This window comes from Humulus lupulus, chromosome 9, assembly GCF_963169125.1.
Source record: "Humulus lupulus chromosome 9, drHumLupu1.1, whole genome shotgun sequence".
Taxonomy (NCBI): Eukaryota; Viridiplantae; Streptophyta; class Magnoliopsida; order Rosales; family Cannabaceae; genus Humulus; species Humulus lupulus.
The window spans coordinates 30,059,244-30,074,061 of record NC_084801.1 but is presented as its reverse complement, the minus strand read 5'-3'; the positions used below and the strand labels follow the sequence as shown (position 1 = coordinate 30,074,061).

General features: G+C 38.8%; 1 protein-coding gene and 1 long non-coding RNA gene across 2 annotated transcripts; both read left to right on the top strand.

Annotated features, from left to right (window-relative positions):
* The first annotated feature begins 210 nt into the window (after positions 1-210).
* Positions 211-2,094, top strand: LOC133800939 (berberine bridge enzyme-like 8). The gene has a single exon (XM_062239054.1). It carries the CDS (start codon positions 253-255, stop codon positions 1,885-1,887), a length of 1,635 nt encoding a protein of 544 aa, XP_062095038.1. The 5' UTR covers positions 211-252; the 3' UTR covers positions 1,888-2,094.
* Positions 2,095-10,229: 8,135 nt separating this feature from the next.
* LOC133801743 (uncharacterized) lies at positions 10,230-13,593 on the top strand. Its single transcript, XR_009876940.1, has 2 exons — positions 10,230-10,640; positions 13,375-13,593. It is a non-coding gene; the product is annotated as an uncharacterized LOC133801743 (long non-coding RNA).
* The last annotated feature ends 1,225 nt before the right edge of the window (positions 13,594-14,818 follow it).

Here is a 14,818-nt window from a genome sequence, read left to right as displayed (position 1 = left end):
TCGATTCACATTAATAAAATATATGGATAATGTCAAGGCGACTATAATTTAATTATGTTCTCAATTATAGTTTGACTTTTCTACGTCAACAAAAGGTGGCAAACTGGTGATCGATCACTTTGTGCAATCTTCTAAAAAAACAGTTGTTTGACTTTTTTTGTCCAAACCTCAAACCCAACTAGTCTATAAAATCCCTTACAAGCACAGCTAAAAAACTCCAAGTCTACCACAACACAATCCAATTTTAAAAAAATGGCCAATATTTCAAAATCTCCAAACCTTTTGTTAATATTTGCACCATTATTTGTTCTACTTTGGCTTTCATGGCAGGCATCTTCGGTAAGTTGTAGTACTACTTCAAGTCCTCACGACTTTATTCCATGCCTTCTTGAAAACTCACATCCCTCTCACCCAATTTCGCCAGCCATCTTCACCCCAAAAAATTCCACCTTCTCGTCTGTCTTACAATCCTACATCCGAAACCTTCGATTCAACACTTCTTCTACCAGAAAACCCTTTCTCATCATAACCGCCCTGCATGAGTCCCATATCCAAGCCGCCATTGTTTGTGCCCATAAACTTAACTTGCAAATGAAGATAAGAAGCGGTGGCCACGATTACGAAGGCGTATCATACGTCGCCGAAGTACCCTTCTTCATCCTTGACATGTTTAATCTCCGAAAAATCAATATTGATATCGAAAAAGAGACTGCATGGGTGCAAACTGGCGCAACTCTTGGTGAAGTTTACTATAACATAGCACAAAGAAGCAAAGTCCATGGCTACCCTGCCGGAGTTTGCCCCACAGTGGGTGTTGGTGGCCATATCAGCGGCGGTGGTTATGGAACTATGATGAGAAAATTTGGTCTAACAGTTGATAATTTAGACGATGCCCTATTGATTGACATTAATGGCCGACTCCTAGATAGAAAAGCTATGGGGGAAGACCTATTTTGGGCTATAAGCGGTGGTGGTGGAGCTAGCTTCGGTGTCGTTTTGGCGTACAAGATTAAACTCGTTCGTGTGCCAGAAAAAGCCACATTTTTCAGTGTCCAGAGAACTATGGAGCAAAATGCATCGTTCATTGCTTCTAAGTGGCAACAAGTGGCGGATAAACTAGACGACGACGTTTTCGTAAGGCTTGTAATGGACGTGAAGAACGATACGAAAACGGGAAAAAGAACGGGTAGAGCTACTTTCAATGGATTTTATCTTGGAGGTTCTGAAAGCATTGTTTCCATTTTGGGAAAGAGCTTCCCCGAATTGGGTTTAAAGCAATCAGACTGTAATGAGACGAGTTGGATCAAAGCCACTGTACTCTTCTGGACGAGCAACATCCCCAATGGCTCATACGACAGTGTTTTGATCTCTCGAACACCTTCGGTCAACTACCTGAAACGCAAATCAGATTATGTCAAGAAACCCATTACGAAGAAGGGTTTGGAATCGATTTGGGGTAGAATGATGGAGCTCGATGGTCCAATCATGTTGACTTTCAATCCGTACGGTGGGAGAATGGCTGAGATTCCCGAGAATGCAAGTCCATTCCCGCATAGAGTTGGGAACTTGGCTTTGATTCAGTACGCCATCAACTGGAATGAAGCTGGGGCTGACGTGGCCAATAAATACATCGGTTTGACTAGGAAACTTTATCAGCACATGACTCCTTTTGTGTCTAAGAATCCCAGAGAAGCGTTTTTTAACTATAAGGATCTTGATTTGGGAATCAACCATAATGGGAAAGCTAGCTATTGGGAAGGGAGAGCTTATGGGGTTAAGTATTTCAAAGGTAATTTCAATAGGTTGGTGGAGATTAAGAGGAGGGTTGACCCTGGTAATTTCTTCAGGAATGAGCAGAGCATCCCTGTTTTTCCACATCATCTATGATTTAGTAATGAATATACATATATATTTATATAATTCTTTTCAGTAATGAATAATGTTTAGTGTTAATAAACACTATTGTATACAGTTTAATTGGTCAGCAATTATTGAATTAATTGTGTATTATTAGTTATTTGTGATTATCAATACTTTATGTAACAATATACCAAAATTATAAATGTATGATTTGTTATTCAAAGTTTTTTTTTAGATGATTTGTTATTTAAAGTTTACCTGCGACGAATTTACATTTAAGGAAAAAAAAAACAACGTTACACTAATTTTTTCTTTTTTGGCAAACATTGGACTAATTATTTAGTATGACAGTCCGGAGATAAATCTATTTTTCAAGAACAATGCTAATTGATACAAGTGGTGTTGAGTACCTTGATATGCCTCGTAGAAACACTTAGGGTCTGTTTGGTATTGTTTTTTATTTTTTGTTTTCAAAATTGTGTTCTCAGAAATGAGAACAGGAAACAGTTTTTGTAGTTTTCAAAAAACAAGAGGTGTTTAGTTAATATATTATAAAAACTATTTTTTAGTTTTATTTTTTAAAAACTTAAATAAAAAATTAACAAATATATTTACAAAGAGAAACTTTTTTTTAAAATTTGTAATAAATAATGAGTTAAAATAATTTGAAAGAAAAAATAAGGAATGAGAAAGTAAGAAGAGAAAAATTGAAGAAATAGAAATTGAGAAGGGAGAAATTGATCTAAGAAAAAAAAATTAGAGAGAAGGTGATGAGAAAGAAAGTGAAGAGAGAGAAGTGAATAGAGAAAAAGTGATGAGAGAGGAAATGACGAGAGAGAAAAAATAATGAGAGAGAAAATGATGATATATTAAGTGATGAGAGAGAAAGTGAAGATATAGTAAGTGAAGAAAGAGAAAATGATGACATAATAAGTGATGCAAGAGAAAATAAGGAGATAGAAAATGATAAAGGAGAAAATGAAAAAATATAAAGTGAGGAGAGAAAATAGCTAGAGAGAAAGTAAAGAAAGAAAATGTAAGAAGAGAGAAAGTGATGAGAGAGAAAATAAAAAGATAAAAAGTGATGAGAGGGAAAATGATGTGAGAGTAAGTGGAGAGAGAGAAACTAATTAGAGAGAACATAATGTAATAATAAATAATATTAGATAATAATAATTAAAAAAGTAATGTAAAAAAAAAGATAGACAAAAAAAACTGAGAACAAGATAAAACAATTTTTTGTTTTTTGTAGCTTTGTTTTTAAAAATTATTTTATGAAAACAAGGCCAAACACCTTAATTTGTTTTCAAAAAACAATTTTTAATTTTTAAAAACAAAAAACAGTTTTTCAAGGAGTCAAACACGATTTTATTATTTTTTTGAGTCCAACCAATAAAGCAGTATCTATATCATTAGTAAAAAATAAAATGATTACATTAATATTAGTTGATTTTTACTTGGTAAATTTTATTAGAGTGAAGTGATATAATCATATAATTTAACACAAATATATATATATATACTAAATACAAGTAATGTGTAATGCACGTTTTCTTAGTTTTATTTATAGAATTTATTAATTATTTTTATTAAATTTATATTGATGTCTTATAAATTTCAAATAAATATCATGTTTTAATTAAATAATTCATTTATTTTTGTTCAAGTTTAGATCCGTTTGGTAAAAATTTTGTTTTTAAATTTTTTAAACACAAAAATGAAAATATTATTTTATTTTTATTTATTTTTAAAAATAAAAATATGTTTGGTAATTATTTTTGTTTTTTGTTTTTAAAAACAAAAAATAATAAACACGTTTGATAACTTTTATTTTTATTTTTTGTTTAACAATATTATGTGTTGATTTGAATAAGAGAAGAAAAAAAGAAAGAAAAAAATTGAAAAACTGTTTAAAAAAATTTTGAAAGTGAAAAAATTATATTTTCAAAATTTAATAAATTTTAATTAAAATTTTAAAAAATAATAAATAAAAATAGAGTTACTAAACACATTTTTTGTTTAATTGTCAAATTTTTAATTAATTAAATAAAAAATAATTTTTTAAGTGTTACCAAACAACACATTTAAGTTTATATTTGTCCTAGTTTTTTAATTTGAGAGTGATAACAAGATATTATATATTATATGTTTAATGTAATATTAAATATTATACATGGATTTTAAATTTAAGTTTCTTACTAGTTTTTTTTTAAAAAAAAAATAATTTGTTGCCAATTGACAGTAGATTATATAATATGTTTAATATGATATTATTCTAATAAGTGAGTTAAGTTTAAGTTTAATTAAATTTGATTTTAGTTGTAAAATGTATGATTTTATTATTTTTAACTTATTTATCCAAAAAGCAGTTGTTGATGACATGGCAAGAATTTTCGACACGAAGCTGACACGTGGCAGAGATGCTACTCGCCTATCGACCAGAGATATTTCCATATGCGAAGTTCAAGTTTTATATACAACCAGCTTGGTCGTATACTCTGTTTATTTATGAATAAATCTGTACAGTTGTAATGATATCCGAGAATATCTCTTCATTATAACCTGAAGATCCGTTTATTAAGGAAAGATATGACTAATTGACTCATGTAACCCTCCTTGAGCCTATAAATATACAAGAAATAGCTCAAGGAGGGATCTTTGGATCTTTTTCCGAATTACATTACTATTATCGATCGTTTGTATTGTTTTCTCCTTCTAAGGTCTGTGAAACTCGGGAACCCTAGTTCTTTGATCACACCTTTAAAGATCAATATTAATAATAGTATCAAGTGGACGTAAGTCATTACCAATCGCTAGGGCTGAACCACTATAATTCTTTGTGTTCTTTACTTTCCATTAGATTGTTTTCTCAAGCTTTGTACTATTTTCCTGTCGTTTATCTGACTCCATGTCGTTGACCAAAACGAGGGTCAACATTTTGGTGCTTTCATTGAGAGCTTGACAAAAGATCTAATGGCGAAAACTACCAAGAAGACTAGACAGGCTGCCGCTGCACCATCCCAGCCTCCTCCCCCAAATGTGGCTGAAGATAAACCTCATTTGGAGTTTGATGAGGAGGAGTTGGATTCTGAGACCCTGAAGACAACACTGGGAGTGTTGCAAGATGAGTTGTTCAATCTGAGAGCCAATCAAGAGAATGTTGTCGAGATAATGGCGTCGCAACAAAGGGAGATAAAGCGCCAGCGCCAGGAGCTGAGCGAGCGACAGGCGGAGATGGACCGTCAGCAGAGGGATGCCATGGCAGCCCTTGAAACAGCCATCCAGCTGGCTAGGAATCAGGCTGCGCCAGCCTCCCAGCCAGATTAGCCACTAAACGGGCCACCTCAAAGGGGCCCCAATCCTAGTCCTCCGCTCCAGCCAATAAGCCCTCAGAGGCCGGAGCAGCCACCTATGCCTCAGGATGATGTCCCACCTAGGGATCCTGAGAGGCAGCCTTCGTCTCAGGCTGGTCGAGGCAATCCCCCACGCCCGAGGCAGAATAGGGCCGGGAAACAGCCTCGCAGCCCCAGACGCCCAGGGGGTGAAGAGCCGCATCCACCGAGCAGGGGGCAGCGTCCTTTTGTCAACAGGAGGCATTTAGAGACAGGCTCTGCGGTCAGAGGCCCCCCACGACATGACAATGCACGGGGACCCACCGACCAACGTAGGCCTCCCCCTAACGCTGGAGAAATGCCAACCCAAGGAGGCAACAAAGGGAACAGTTTGTCGCACCATAGCCAGCCACGGTTCAGAGATGGGCACGACTACAATGAAGTCGACTTAGGTAGAGGAAATGCTGGCCGGAGGAACGAAGAGAGAGGTGGAGGCAGGAGCCCCCCACCTAGGGAAGACCGACCAGCAGGTCATAACGCTTGGGGGCAGCCCAAGCAGAATAACATCTTTAGTCGGCTCGGAGCCAGTGAGCAGCGGCGAAGAGATGATGATTTGAGGGATGTACTCAACGACCACCGAGAAAGGCACAATGAGTACATTCCCCCGACACCAGAGGCCCCAACAATCCCAGAAGCCATTCAGGCTCAAATCGATGCCCTGAACTAGACTGTGCAGCAGCTGGTCGGGGGGCGGACATCACACATTGAGTACGATCGGAGGAGAGGCACCCCTTTCATACAGAGGATTGTTGTGGTAGAAACCCCCAGTAAGTTCAAGATGCCAACTCTGCCAAATTTTGACGGGTATGGAGACCCGGTATCTCATGTCAACAAGTTTGAGATACAAATGGACATTCAGAAAGTCTCTGAAGATGCTCGCTGTAGGATCTTCCTAGCGACACTTTCTGATGCCGTCCAGGAGTGGTTCTTTAAGTTCCCTCCTGCAAGTATAGTATCCTGAGAGGTGTTCGTGAAGGAATTTTACGGACAGTTCTACGCAGGTCGTGTGCACCCCACCGAGGCGAACCAACTGGTCGAGATACGCCAGAAAGAGGGAGAGCCCCTGAAGGAATACGTTTAGCGCTTCATGCGAGCTGCAGCTGGAGCCAAGACTGTGGGCGATGAAGGCAAGATGATGGCCCTAACTGCTGGGGTTAGGCGCCATTCTCCCCTCTGGAGTAGCCTCAGAAAGCATGGGGTTAAACGTACCCAGGAGTATTTTAGATCGAGCTGATCGATACATCAAGCTCGAGGACACGATTGCCAATGAAGGGAAATTGTCAGCGAAAGACAAGGGGCCCAAGGAAGAACCCGCCAAAGCTGCCAACGGGTCGAAGCCCAATGGCAACGGAAAAGGCAACCGGAATGGCAATGGCAATAATGGTGGAAAGCGGGCGAGCAACGAACCCTCGACCTCCGATAGTAAGCGCCCCAAAGGTAATCGGTATGAACCGAGATTCACCAATTACACTGCCCTTGTTGAAAGCCGAGCCAAGGTCTACCAGGCGACCAGCTCGAGCGTGCCCTACAAATGACCCGCACCTATAAGAAAAGATATCTCCAAGAGAGATTCAACAAAGTTCTGTCGTTTTCATAACGACTACGGGCACGACACTTATGAATGTAACCAGTTGAAGGACAAAATTGAGTTCCTGATAAGACAGGGACATTTAAGAAGATATGTATGAGCCGCAGGAGGTTCTCAGCGAGAGGCTCAAGGTGGCAATGAGTCGGCGCCTGCATGACAACACTCGCCACCTTTACAGCCAGCTCTCGTGGCAGGTACCCTACTCACCATCTGCGGAGGTCCACATCTTGCAAGAGATAGTGGGAAAGCGAGGGAACGGTATGCTCGAACCCTGCGCCACGACCAGGACATCGAGATGATGAATGTCGAGGATTGAGCACCAAAAAAGGCTCGAACAGAGGAGGAACTGATCACCTTCCTTGAAAACGATGCCTAGCACGTGCGATTCCCACACTCCGATCCGCTGGTCGTGGACGTACAGATCGCGAACATGATGGTGAAAAGGGTGTTGGTCGATACAGGAATTTCGGTCAACATCCTATATAAGTCCTCGCTGGAAAGGATGAATTTGTTCGTGAAGGACCTGGAGCTGTGCAACAAAACCATTTATGGTTTTTCCAGAGAAGAGCTCGCCCCGGTAGGGTCGATTAGACTCCCAGTCACAGTAGGCACTGCACGTGCTAACAGGACATTACTCACTTTTATAGTAGTTGATTGTCCTTCAGCGTACAACGCTGTGATAGGGAGACCAATTCTGGTCGACCTGTGAGCCGTCACTTCTATATGGCACCTTGCAATGAAATTCCCAACGGACGCAGGGGTAGGATGCTTGTTGGGAAACCAGAGGGAAGCGAGGGAATGCTACAACGCCTCGATCACCAAGGCAAAGAAGGGTGTATCGAGAGATGCCACCAGAAAGGAGTTGCAAATGGAAACTGATGTTCAAGCCCGCTCAAGTCATAATCTCACCAAATAGGGTGTCGCCCAAAGTGAGGATAGAGACTTAGATCCTCGCTTTGGGGATTTTGAAGAAGAAGTGGGACCCATCGAGGACCTTGAAGAGGTCCAACTCGATGAGGAAAATCCGACTAGAGTTGTGAAAGTCGGCAAAAACTTAGAGACAACAACAAAACAAGCACTGGTGGAGTTCTTAAGGAGGAACCAGGATGTCTTTGCCTGGTCGCACAAAGACATGGCCGGGATAGATCCTGCAGTCATTAGCCATGTCCTGAACATCGACAAAAGCTTTCCACCAGTGCAACAAAAAAGAAGGCTGCTTAACAAAGATAGATCAAAGGCCTTGAAGGAGGAAGTCAAGAAGCTGAAGGAGAATGGATTCATCAGGGTGGCGTTTTATCCATTGTGGGTCTCTAATCCCGTACTAGTGCCCAAGACGAATGGAAAGTGGCGTACGTGTGTGGATTTTACATACCTAAATAAAGCATGCCCCAAAGACTGTTTCCCACTCCCGAGGATTGACCAGCTGGTCGATGCCACTGCAGGGCATGAGATCCTCTCATTCATGGATGCATACTCCGGGTATAATCAAATCAGCATGCATCCCCCTGATGAGGATCACACTAGCTTTCGAACTGATACAAGGCTCTACTGTTACAAGGTGATGCCCTTCGGTTTGAAAAACGCTGGTGTGACTTACCAGAGACTCGTCAACCACATGTTTAAGGAGCTGATCGGCACAAACATGGAGGTTTACATCGACGACATGCTGGTTAAGTCGAAGAAAGCAGAAGGTCATGTAAGGGATTTGCCGGAATAAATCAACGTCCTGAATAAATATCGGATGAAGCTAAATCCCCTTAAATGCTCCTTCAGAGTAGGATCAGGGAAGTTCTTGGGATTTATAGTTAACTCAAGAGGAATTGAAGCTAATCCTAAGAAAATAAAAGCCTTGATCGAGATGAAGTCACCAGTGAAAATTAAGGATGTCCAAAGCTTGATCGGGAGGATTGCTCTCTTAGTAGATTCAATTCGAAATCGACAGACAAGTGTGTCCCATTTTTCAATCTACTCAGAGGCAATAAGAAATTTGAATGGACAGATGAGTGCGAATAGGCCTTTCAAGCACTAAAAACGCATATGGTGTAACCACCCATCCTGTCATAGCCGGTCGATAAAGATACTCTGTTCATCTACCAGGCAATCACGGATTACGCTGCTAGTGCTGTTCTGGTAAGAGAAGAAGAGGGTGTGCAGAAGGTTGTCTATTATGTAAGAAAAAGGCTGATCGGAGCAAAGTTGAGGTATCTCCCCATCGAAAGGTTAGCCTATTGTTTAGTTTTGGCCTCTAGAAAGCTGTGGCCTTACTTCCAAGCTCATCCAATTACGGTATTGACCGAAAAGCCTCTTCGACAAGTCCTGCAAAAGCCAGAGGTTGCAGGAAGATTACTAAAGTGGGCAGTCGAACTAAGGCAATTCGACATATCTTACTTGCCACGAGCAGTGATAAAAGGACAAGCCTTGGCTGACTTCATCGCCGAATTCATAGAGATCGCGGGTGGCGAGCAGACTGAAGAGCCCAGCGAGCCTGAGTGTCGAATCCAAGCACCCTCGTGGAAATTGTTTATAGATAGTTCATCCAACGAATCACACGCAGGAGCAGGAGTGATATTGATAACGTCGGAAGGGCATCGATTTCACTGTGCAATCAGATTTGACTTCACTGCTTCTAACAATGAAGCCGAATATGAAGCACTAGTCGCTGGATTGCGGTTAGCCAAGGATATGAACATAAAAGTTTTTGACATCTATAGTGATTCTCAGCTGGTGGATAATCAGGTCCGGGGAGAGTACCAGGTGTAACGTCCTGCATTTTCGGGTACCTTTAAACGACTCGGGTCGGGATTTTTCCCCCGGGTTAAGAATATTATTTTAAATAATATTATATTTTGTTTGTAAGTATTCCATGAGTTATTGCTAGCCAAAATATGAATTTTGTGATTTTAAAAGTCAAGATAAGACTTTCGGTCCTGGACCGACACAAAAACCCTGATCGGGTAAAAATCTCAGAAAATAAAATGAAAAATCATGGCAATTATATTTTGGGCATAAAATACATTCATAAAAGTTAAAGTTTGGTCAAAAATAATAAACCTAAAAGAAAATGGAAATTTTAGGGCATTTTGTGTTAAATGCCTAATTTTACCGAAATGGGGAATTTTATTCCATGAATGGACCTTAGGTTAAATTTTACTATGTGATTAATTAAATTAAATGTGAGAGACATTTAATTTAATTAATTAATGTTAAGTTTGGTGATTAAAACTTAATAAGAGTGAAAAAAAAAGGTGTCAAATGCCAATTTTGACTTTTCTTCTTATGAAACCTTTATTAACCTTTAATAAAAAAAAAAATTTAAAAATAATGAAATGATCATATATGGCAAAGGGTGGCCAACCATGTGGTGTTTTAGAGTGGTGTGAACCCAATTCTATAAAGTTTAACTCCCATTTTAATTAAGAAGTCAAGTGGGCAAGTGGGTAGAAAAGCACTCAAGTGTTTTGTGATATTTTGAAGAGTTGTGTGAGCCATTCTAACCCCCAAATCCGACCACTCTCCCTCTCTCATTCACTCTCATATGATTTTTTAAGACCATTCAAAGTGTTCTCTCAATATTCAACCTCAAGAACACCAAGGAAAACTTGGAGGCTAAGTCTTGGTCTAGGAAGTATTTTCCCTAAGGTAAACCTTCACTAATCTAGGCTTTTGTAAAGTTTTAAGCTTAGAGTTTCAAATAGCTAATTAACTATGTTGTTGGGGGAAGTTGGTTAGGGTTTTTGAAAAGTTTTGGAGGAGCCAAAGCTAATAGGAAGGTCCAAACCTTAAGCAAGAACACCAAAGAGGTAAAAGTTTACTTTTGATGATTTTGGTTGTAGGGTTTTTAGTTTTAAGCATTATTTTGTATATCTAATGCTTAAAGTTTCTTGTTGGTGATGTAATAAGGTTATGGTAGTTGTTTAATAATTTTTATGATGCATGTGTATTGATTTTTGAAAATGGGAACCAAAACCCCCAAGGGTTTTGTAGGATACCCTAAAACAAAACATGTTTTGAGCTGTGACTTCCAAGGGGTCAAGCAGCCACTGTATATTGGTTTTGTAAAATTTAATTGTACTGTGATGTTTTTGAGATTGAGTACATAAAATTGAGCTTTTGAAACACAAAAAAATGTTTAGAAATGAGTAAGTTATGCTATTTCAAAGTTGAGGTAAAAAAAACTGTTTTTTCGTATTCTTATTTTCGGAACCAAGTTTGGACAGCCACTGTATAGGGCAAATGAACCCAGTTTTTTCTAAAATTTTGTGGACATATTACTGGCATAACCTATTATTCCACTGTAAAATTTGGTAAGAAAATATTGAACGGTTTGAAAGTTATTAACTGTCAAAATTTGGAAAAAATAAGGACTTGAAAATAAGGTCATTTTTACCTCATTGTTGGAAAATGATTTCACCAATCAAAAATGCTCATTTTGACCTAAGATTTTACAAAGGCCTAAATGGCATAACAAAAATGGAATTGGGAAATTTTGGTAACAATTGGGTAAGTAAATTTCAAGTTATGAACTAACGAAGTATGTAGTTAAAAATGTGAAAAATAGGTTTTTCACACTTAGTGTAAAAATGAGATTTTAGAACATAAGGTAAAAAGTAAAATTTTGCTTATTTCAAGATATAAAATGGTAAGTCTTGAAATCATATTTTCACTAAAATTTACCCTTTGAGTTTAAATGAATTATTTTTATTAAAGAGTTTTTATTCTTTCTAAAAATAAGAGATTTAATTTATTAATAGTTAATAAATTAAAGGAGGGTTTAAAACCCTATATTTTGAGAAAATAATTAAATAAATTATTTTCCTAGTAAGTAAAATTGATTAATTGCTTTTGGAAAATTAATTAGTCAAGATGAGAAATTTATAACGGTTTTCCTAATTAAGACAAATTAGGCAATTTTCTTAAAACGGTTTTTAGATATTAAAACCTTAAGAAAAATAAAAGGAAAATTTAAAGAGTTTATTTTCTTTAAAAATAATTAAGGAATTTATTTGTATTTTCTGGATATAATACCGGCTAAAATCTTACATATTTTAACCGACTAGTCGAAAGTGCGGGTTAATAGCGATACCTTGAAAGAATAAGATTTTTAGCGGATTGTGGGAAATACCATTGTGATACCCGAGCCTAGGTATCGAGACCTTAGGATAGGTCTCCCCGAGACTTAGGGTTTAGTCTCGAATATTTTGTATAACTTTCCTTAATAGGTTTAAAACCAAATAAGGATTGTAAATCCTTACAAATGACTTTTATTAAAATGACCAAACTGCCCAAAATAATAATAATGAATTATGAGTGCCATAATTAATCCGAGTATACTGTATGGATAACTACAGTATTGGCTAAGCGTAACTGGACTGAACGTTGGAGGGTGAAAACTTGCTGAGCGCTAAGGACTCCAAGTAAGTCAACTTATATTGTATGGCTGCAACATGAAATGATTATTGTCTTGTATGTTAGTATAGGGATACATGCATATACATAGGCTGTCATAGAAAGTTGCTTAGAGACGTTAGTCTAGTGAGTGCTGATTTAGAAAATATGAACGGTAGAAGTCCGTCATATCCTAGACGGTTGATCCCCGTCACACTGCTTGATTTTATTTATGTCCGGTTCATTACCGAGACGAGTGGCCATGAGATGAGGATAAGCTGGTTAAACCTAGGGGCGCCAAGATAAATGGGACCTAGGGGCCCTCATGCTTACTTAATCATTGGACGGTTAGAATCCGAGCAAGTGCTCTGATAAGTTATTCTCGGATAGCAGCCGTGAATATTGGCCATTCCGTGAGAGTGCCTAGAGATACTAGGGGTTGCCAAGATAGAGTGAGGTTGAACACCCTAGGGGCAGCTGCTCACCAGCACCACTGATTAACATAGAAGTCTCCATAAAATCGTGTAAATTGGATTACACTCTTGAATATGTAGCGATGCCCTAGGTAACACGATAGTTACCCTTGATGAGAATATTTATTGGCTAGATCTTAGTGTGGGGACTCAGTTCTCTTTTACAGATTAGCAATTATGTTGGAGGGCGCGTTACGCATGAATTGTTGGAAATTGTCGAGCGTTGGTCTCGAATTATTTGGTGATATAATATATCTGCTTGCTCTGGGATTTTCTGAGTGCAGGGATATAATTGTTGATAAGATATAGTTGTGATATAATATATCTGCTTGCTCTGGGATTTTCTGAGTGTAGGGATATAATTGTTGATAAGATATAGTTGTGATATAATATATCTGCTTGCTCTGGGATTTTCTGAGTGCAGGGATATAATTGTTGGTAAGATATAGTTGTGATATAATATATCTGCTTGTTCTGGGATTTTCTGAGTGCAGGATTTTTATCTAGTTACGAATTAATTTATCATTGGTTATCAGGCATGACCATAAGTTTGCCAGGACGCTTTAGCGTTCTTGAAATTGATTGTTTAGGGTCCGGAACCCTAATTCTCTACATGCTTTTTTTGAAAGTTGATCTTACTAAGCGTTTTCGCTTACCTAGTTGTTTCATGTTGTAGGTCAGTGCAAGGGCAAGGCAGAGCAGTGAGCGCTGGAGTCTTCCTTGCAAATGTACATGTGGACCGACCTTTTGGGAAGCCTTTTTATTTTTGGAAATGTTGTGTAATTTTCCTAAACTAGGCTCACTCTAATCTTTATAAAACATGTTTGTAATTAAATGTTAAGTATGGCCATACGACTTTTTAAAAAAAAAAAAAAAAAAAAATATTCTATGGGTTTTTGAGACATTTTGTTAAATGAAAACATTTATATTTCCGCATTATCGAGTCTTGAAAATCCGGGTCGTTACACCAGGCGCGAGGTTTAAAGATGGTCGCCTATCTGAACAAAATGAAGAATCTGTTAGCCTAGTTTGAAAAATACAGTCTCCAGCAAGTACCTCGTGATCAAAATTCCAACGCAGATGCTTTGGCAAAGTTGGTAAGTGCAAAAGATGTTGATACTCTGAACATAGTGTCAGTCGAGCGACTATCAATACCAAGCATCCAAGTAGCAGAAACCACTCTGGTCATCCAGATGGCGGATACATGGATGGCTCCATATGTAGAGTATCTGTCGAGCAGTGTGCTACTAGCGGATAGGAACTAAGCTAGGACCCTTCAGTGACAAGCTGCTGGGTATATCCTGGTTGATGGGATCCTTTACCGAAGGGGATACTCCATGCCACTCCTTAGATGTATTACAAAGGAGAAAGCCAAAGAGTTGATGAAAGAGGTGCACGGAGGTTTTTGCAGGGACCACGCTGGGGGGCAAAGTCTATCAAAAAAGATCCTAAGGCAGGGCTATTTCTGGCCAACCATGAATGAAGATTCAATGGAGTTCGTGCGGAGATGTGACAAGTGTCAGAGATTTTCTAAAATCCCATGAGCAACTCCCAACGAGTTAAAGCAAATGCAGAGTCCATGGCCCTTTGCAGTTTGGGGAATAGATCTAATCGGATCTTTGCCTACAGGAAAAGGTGGTGTAAAGTATGCAGTGGTTTCCGTCAACTACTTCACCAAATGGGCCGAGGCTGAGCCACTCGCAACCATAACGACCAAGAAAGTGCTTGACTTTGTAGTCAAGAACATCATTTGTCGTTATGGATTAACAAGGAAGATAGTCTCGGATAACGGCACCTAGTTTGACAGTGATCTATTCACGGACTTCTGCAAACGGCATGATATTACCAAAAGCTTTTCTTCAGTCGCTCATCCCCAAGCGAATGGGCAAGTCGAAGCAGTTAACAAAATGCTGAAGGATACCCTGAAGAAAAGACTTGAAGAAGCTAAGGGAGCATGGCCAGAACAGTTGCCTGAAGTTCTTTGGTCGTACAGAACTTCCCACCGAATAGCAACGGTCATACCCCGTTTTCCTTGGTGTGCGGGACTCAGCTGGGTTGAGTTGTTGGAATCTTGTGGGAAGTCTTTGGATAATTGATTTGTGGATTTGGGGTGGTTTTGA

Coding starts and splice junctions, on each gene's coding strand:
- LOC133800939 (XM_062239054.1), top strand. CDS start 253: ATGGCCAATATTTCAAAATCTCCAAACCTTTTGTTAATATTTGCACCA.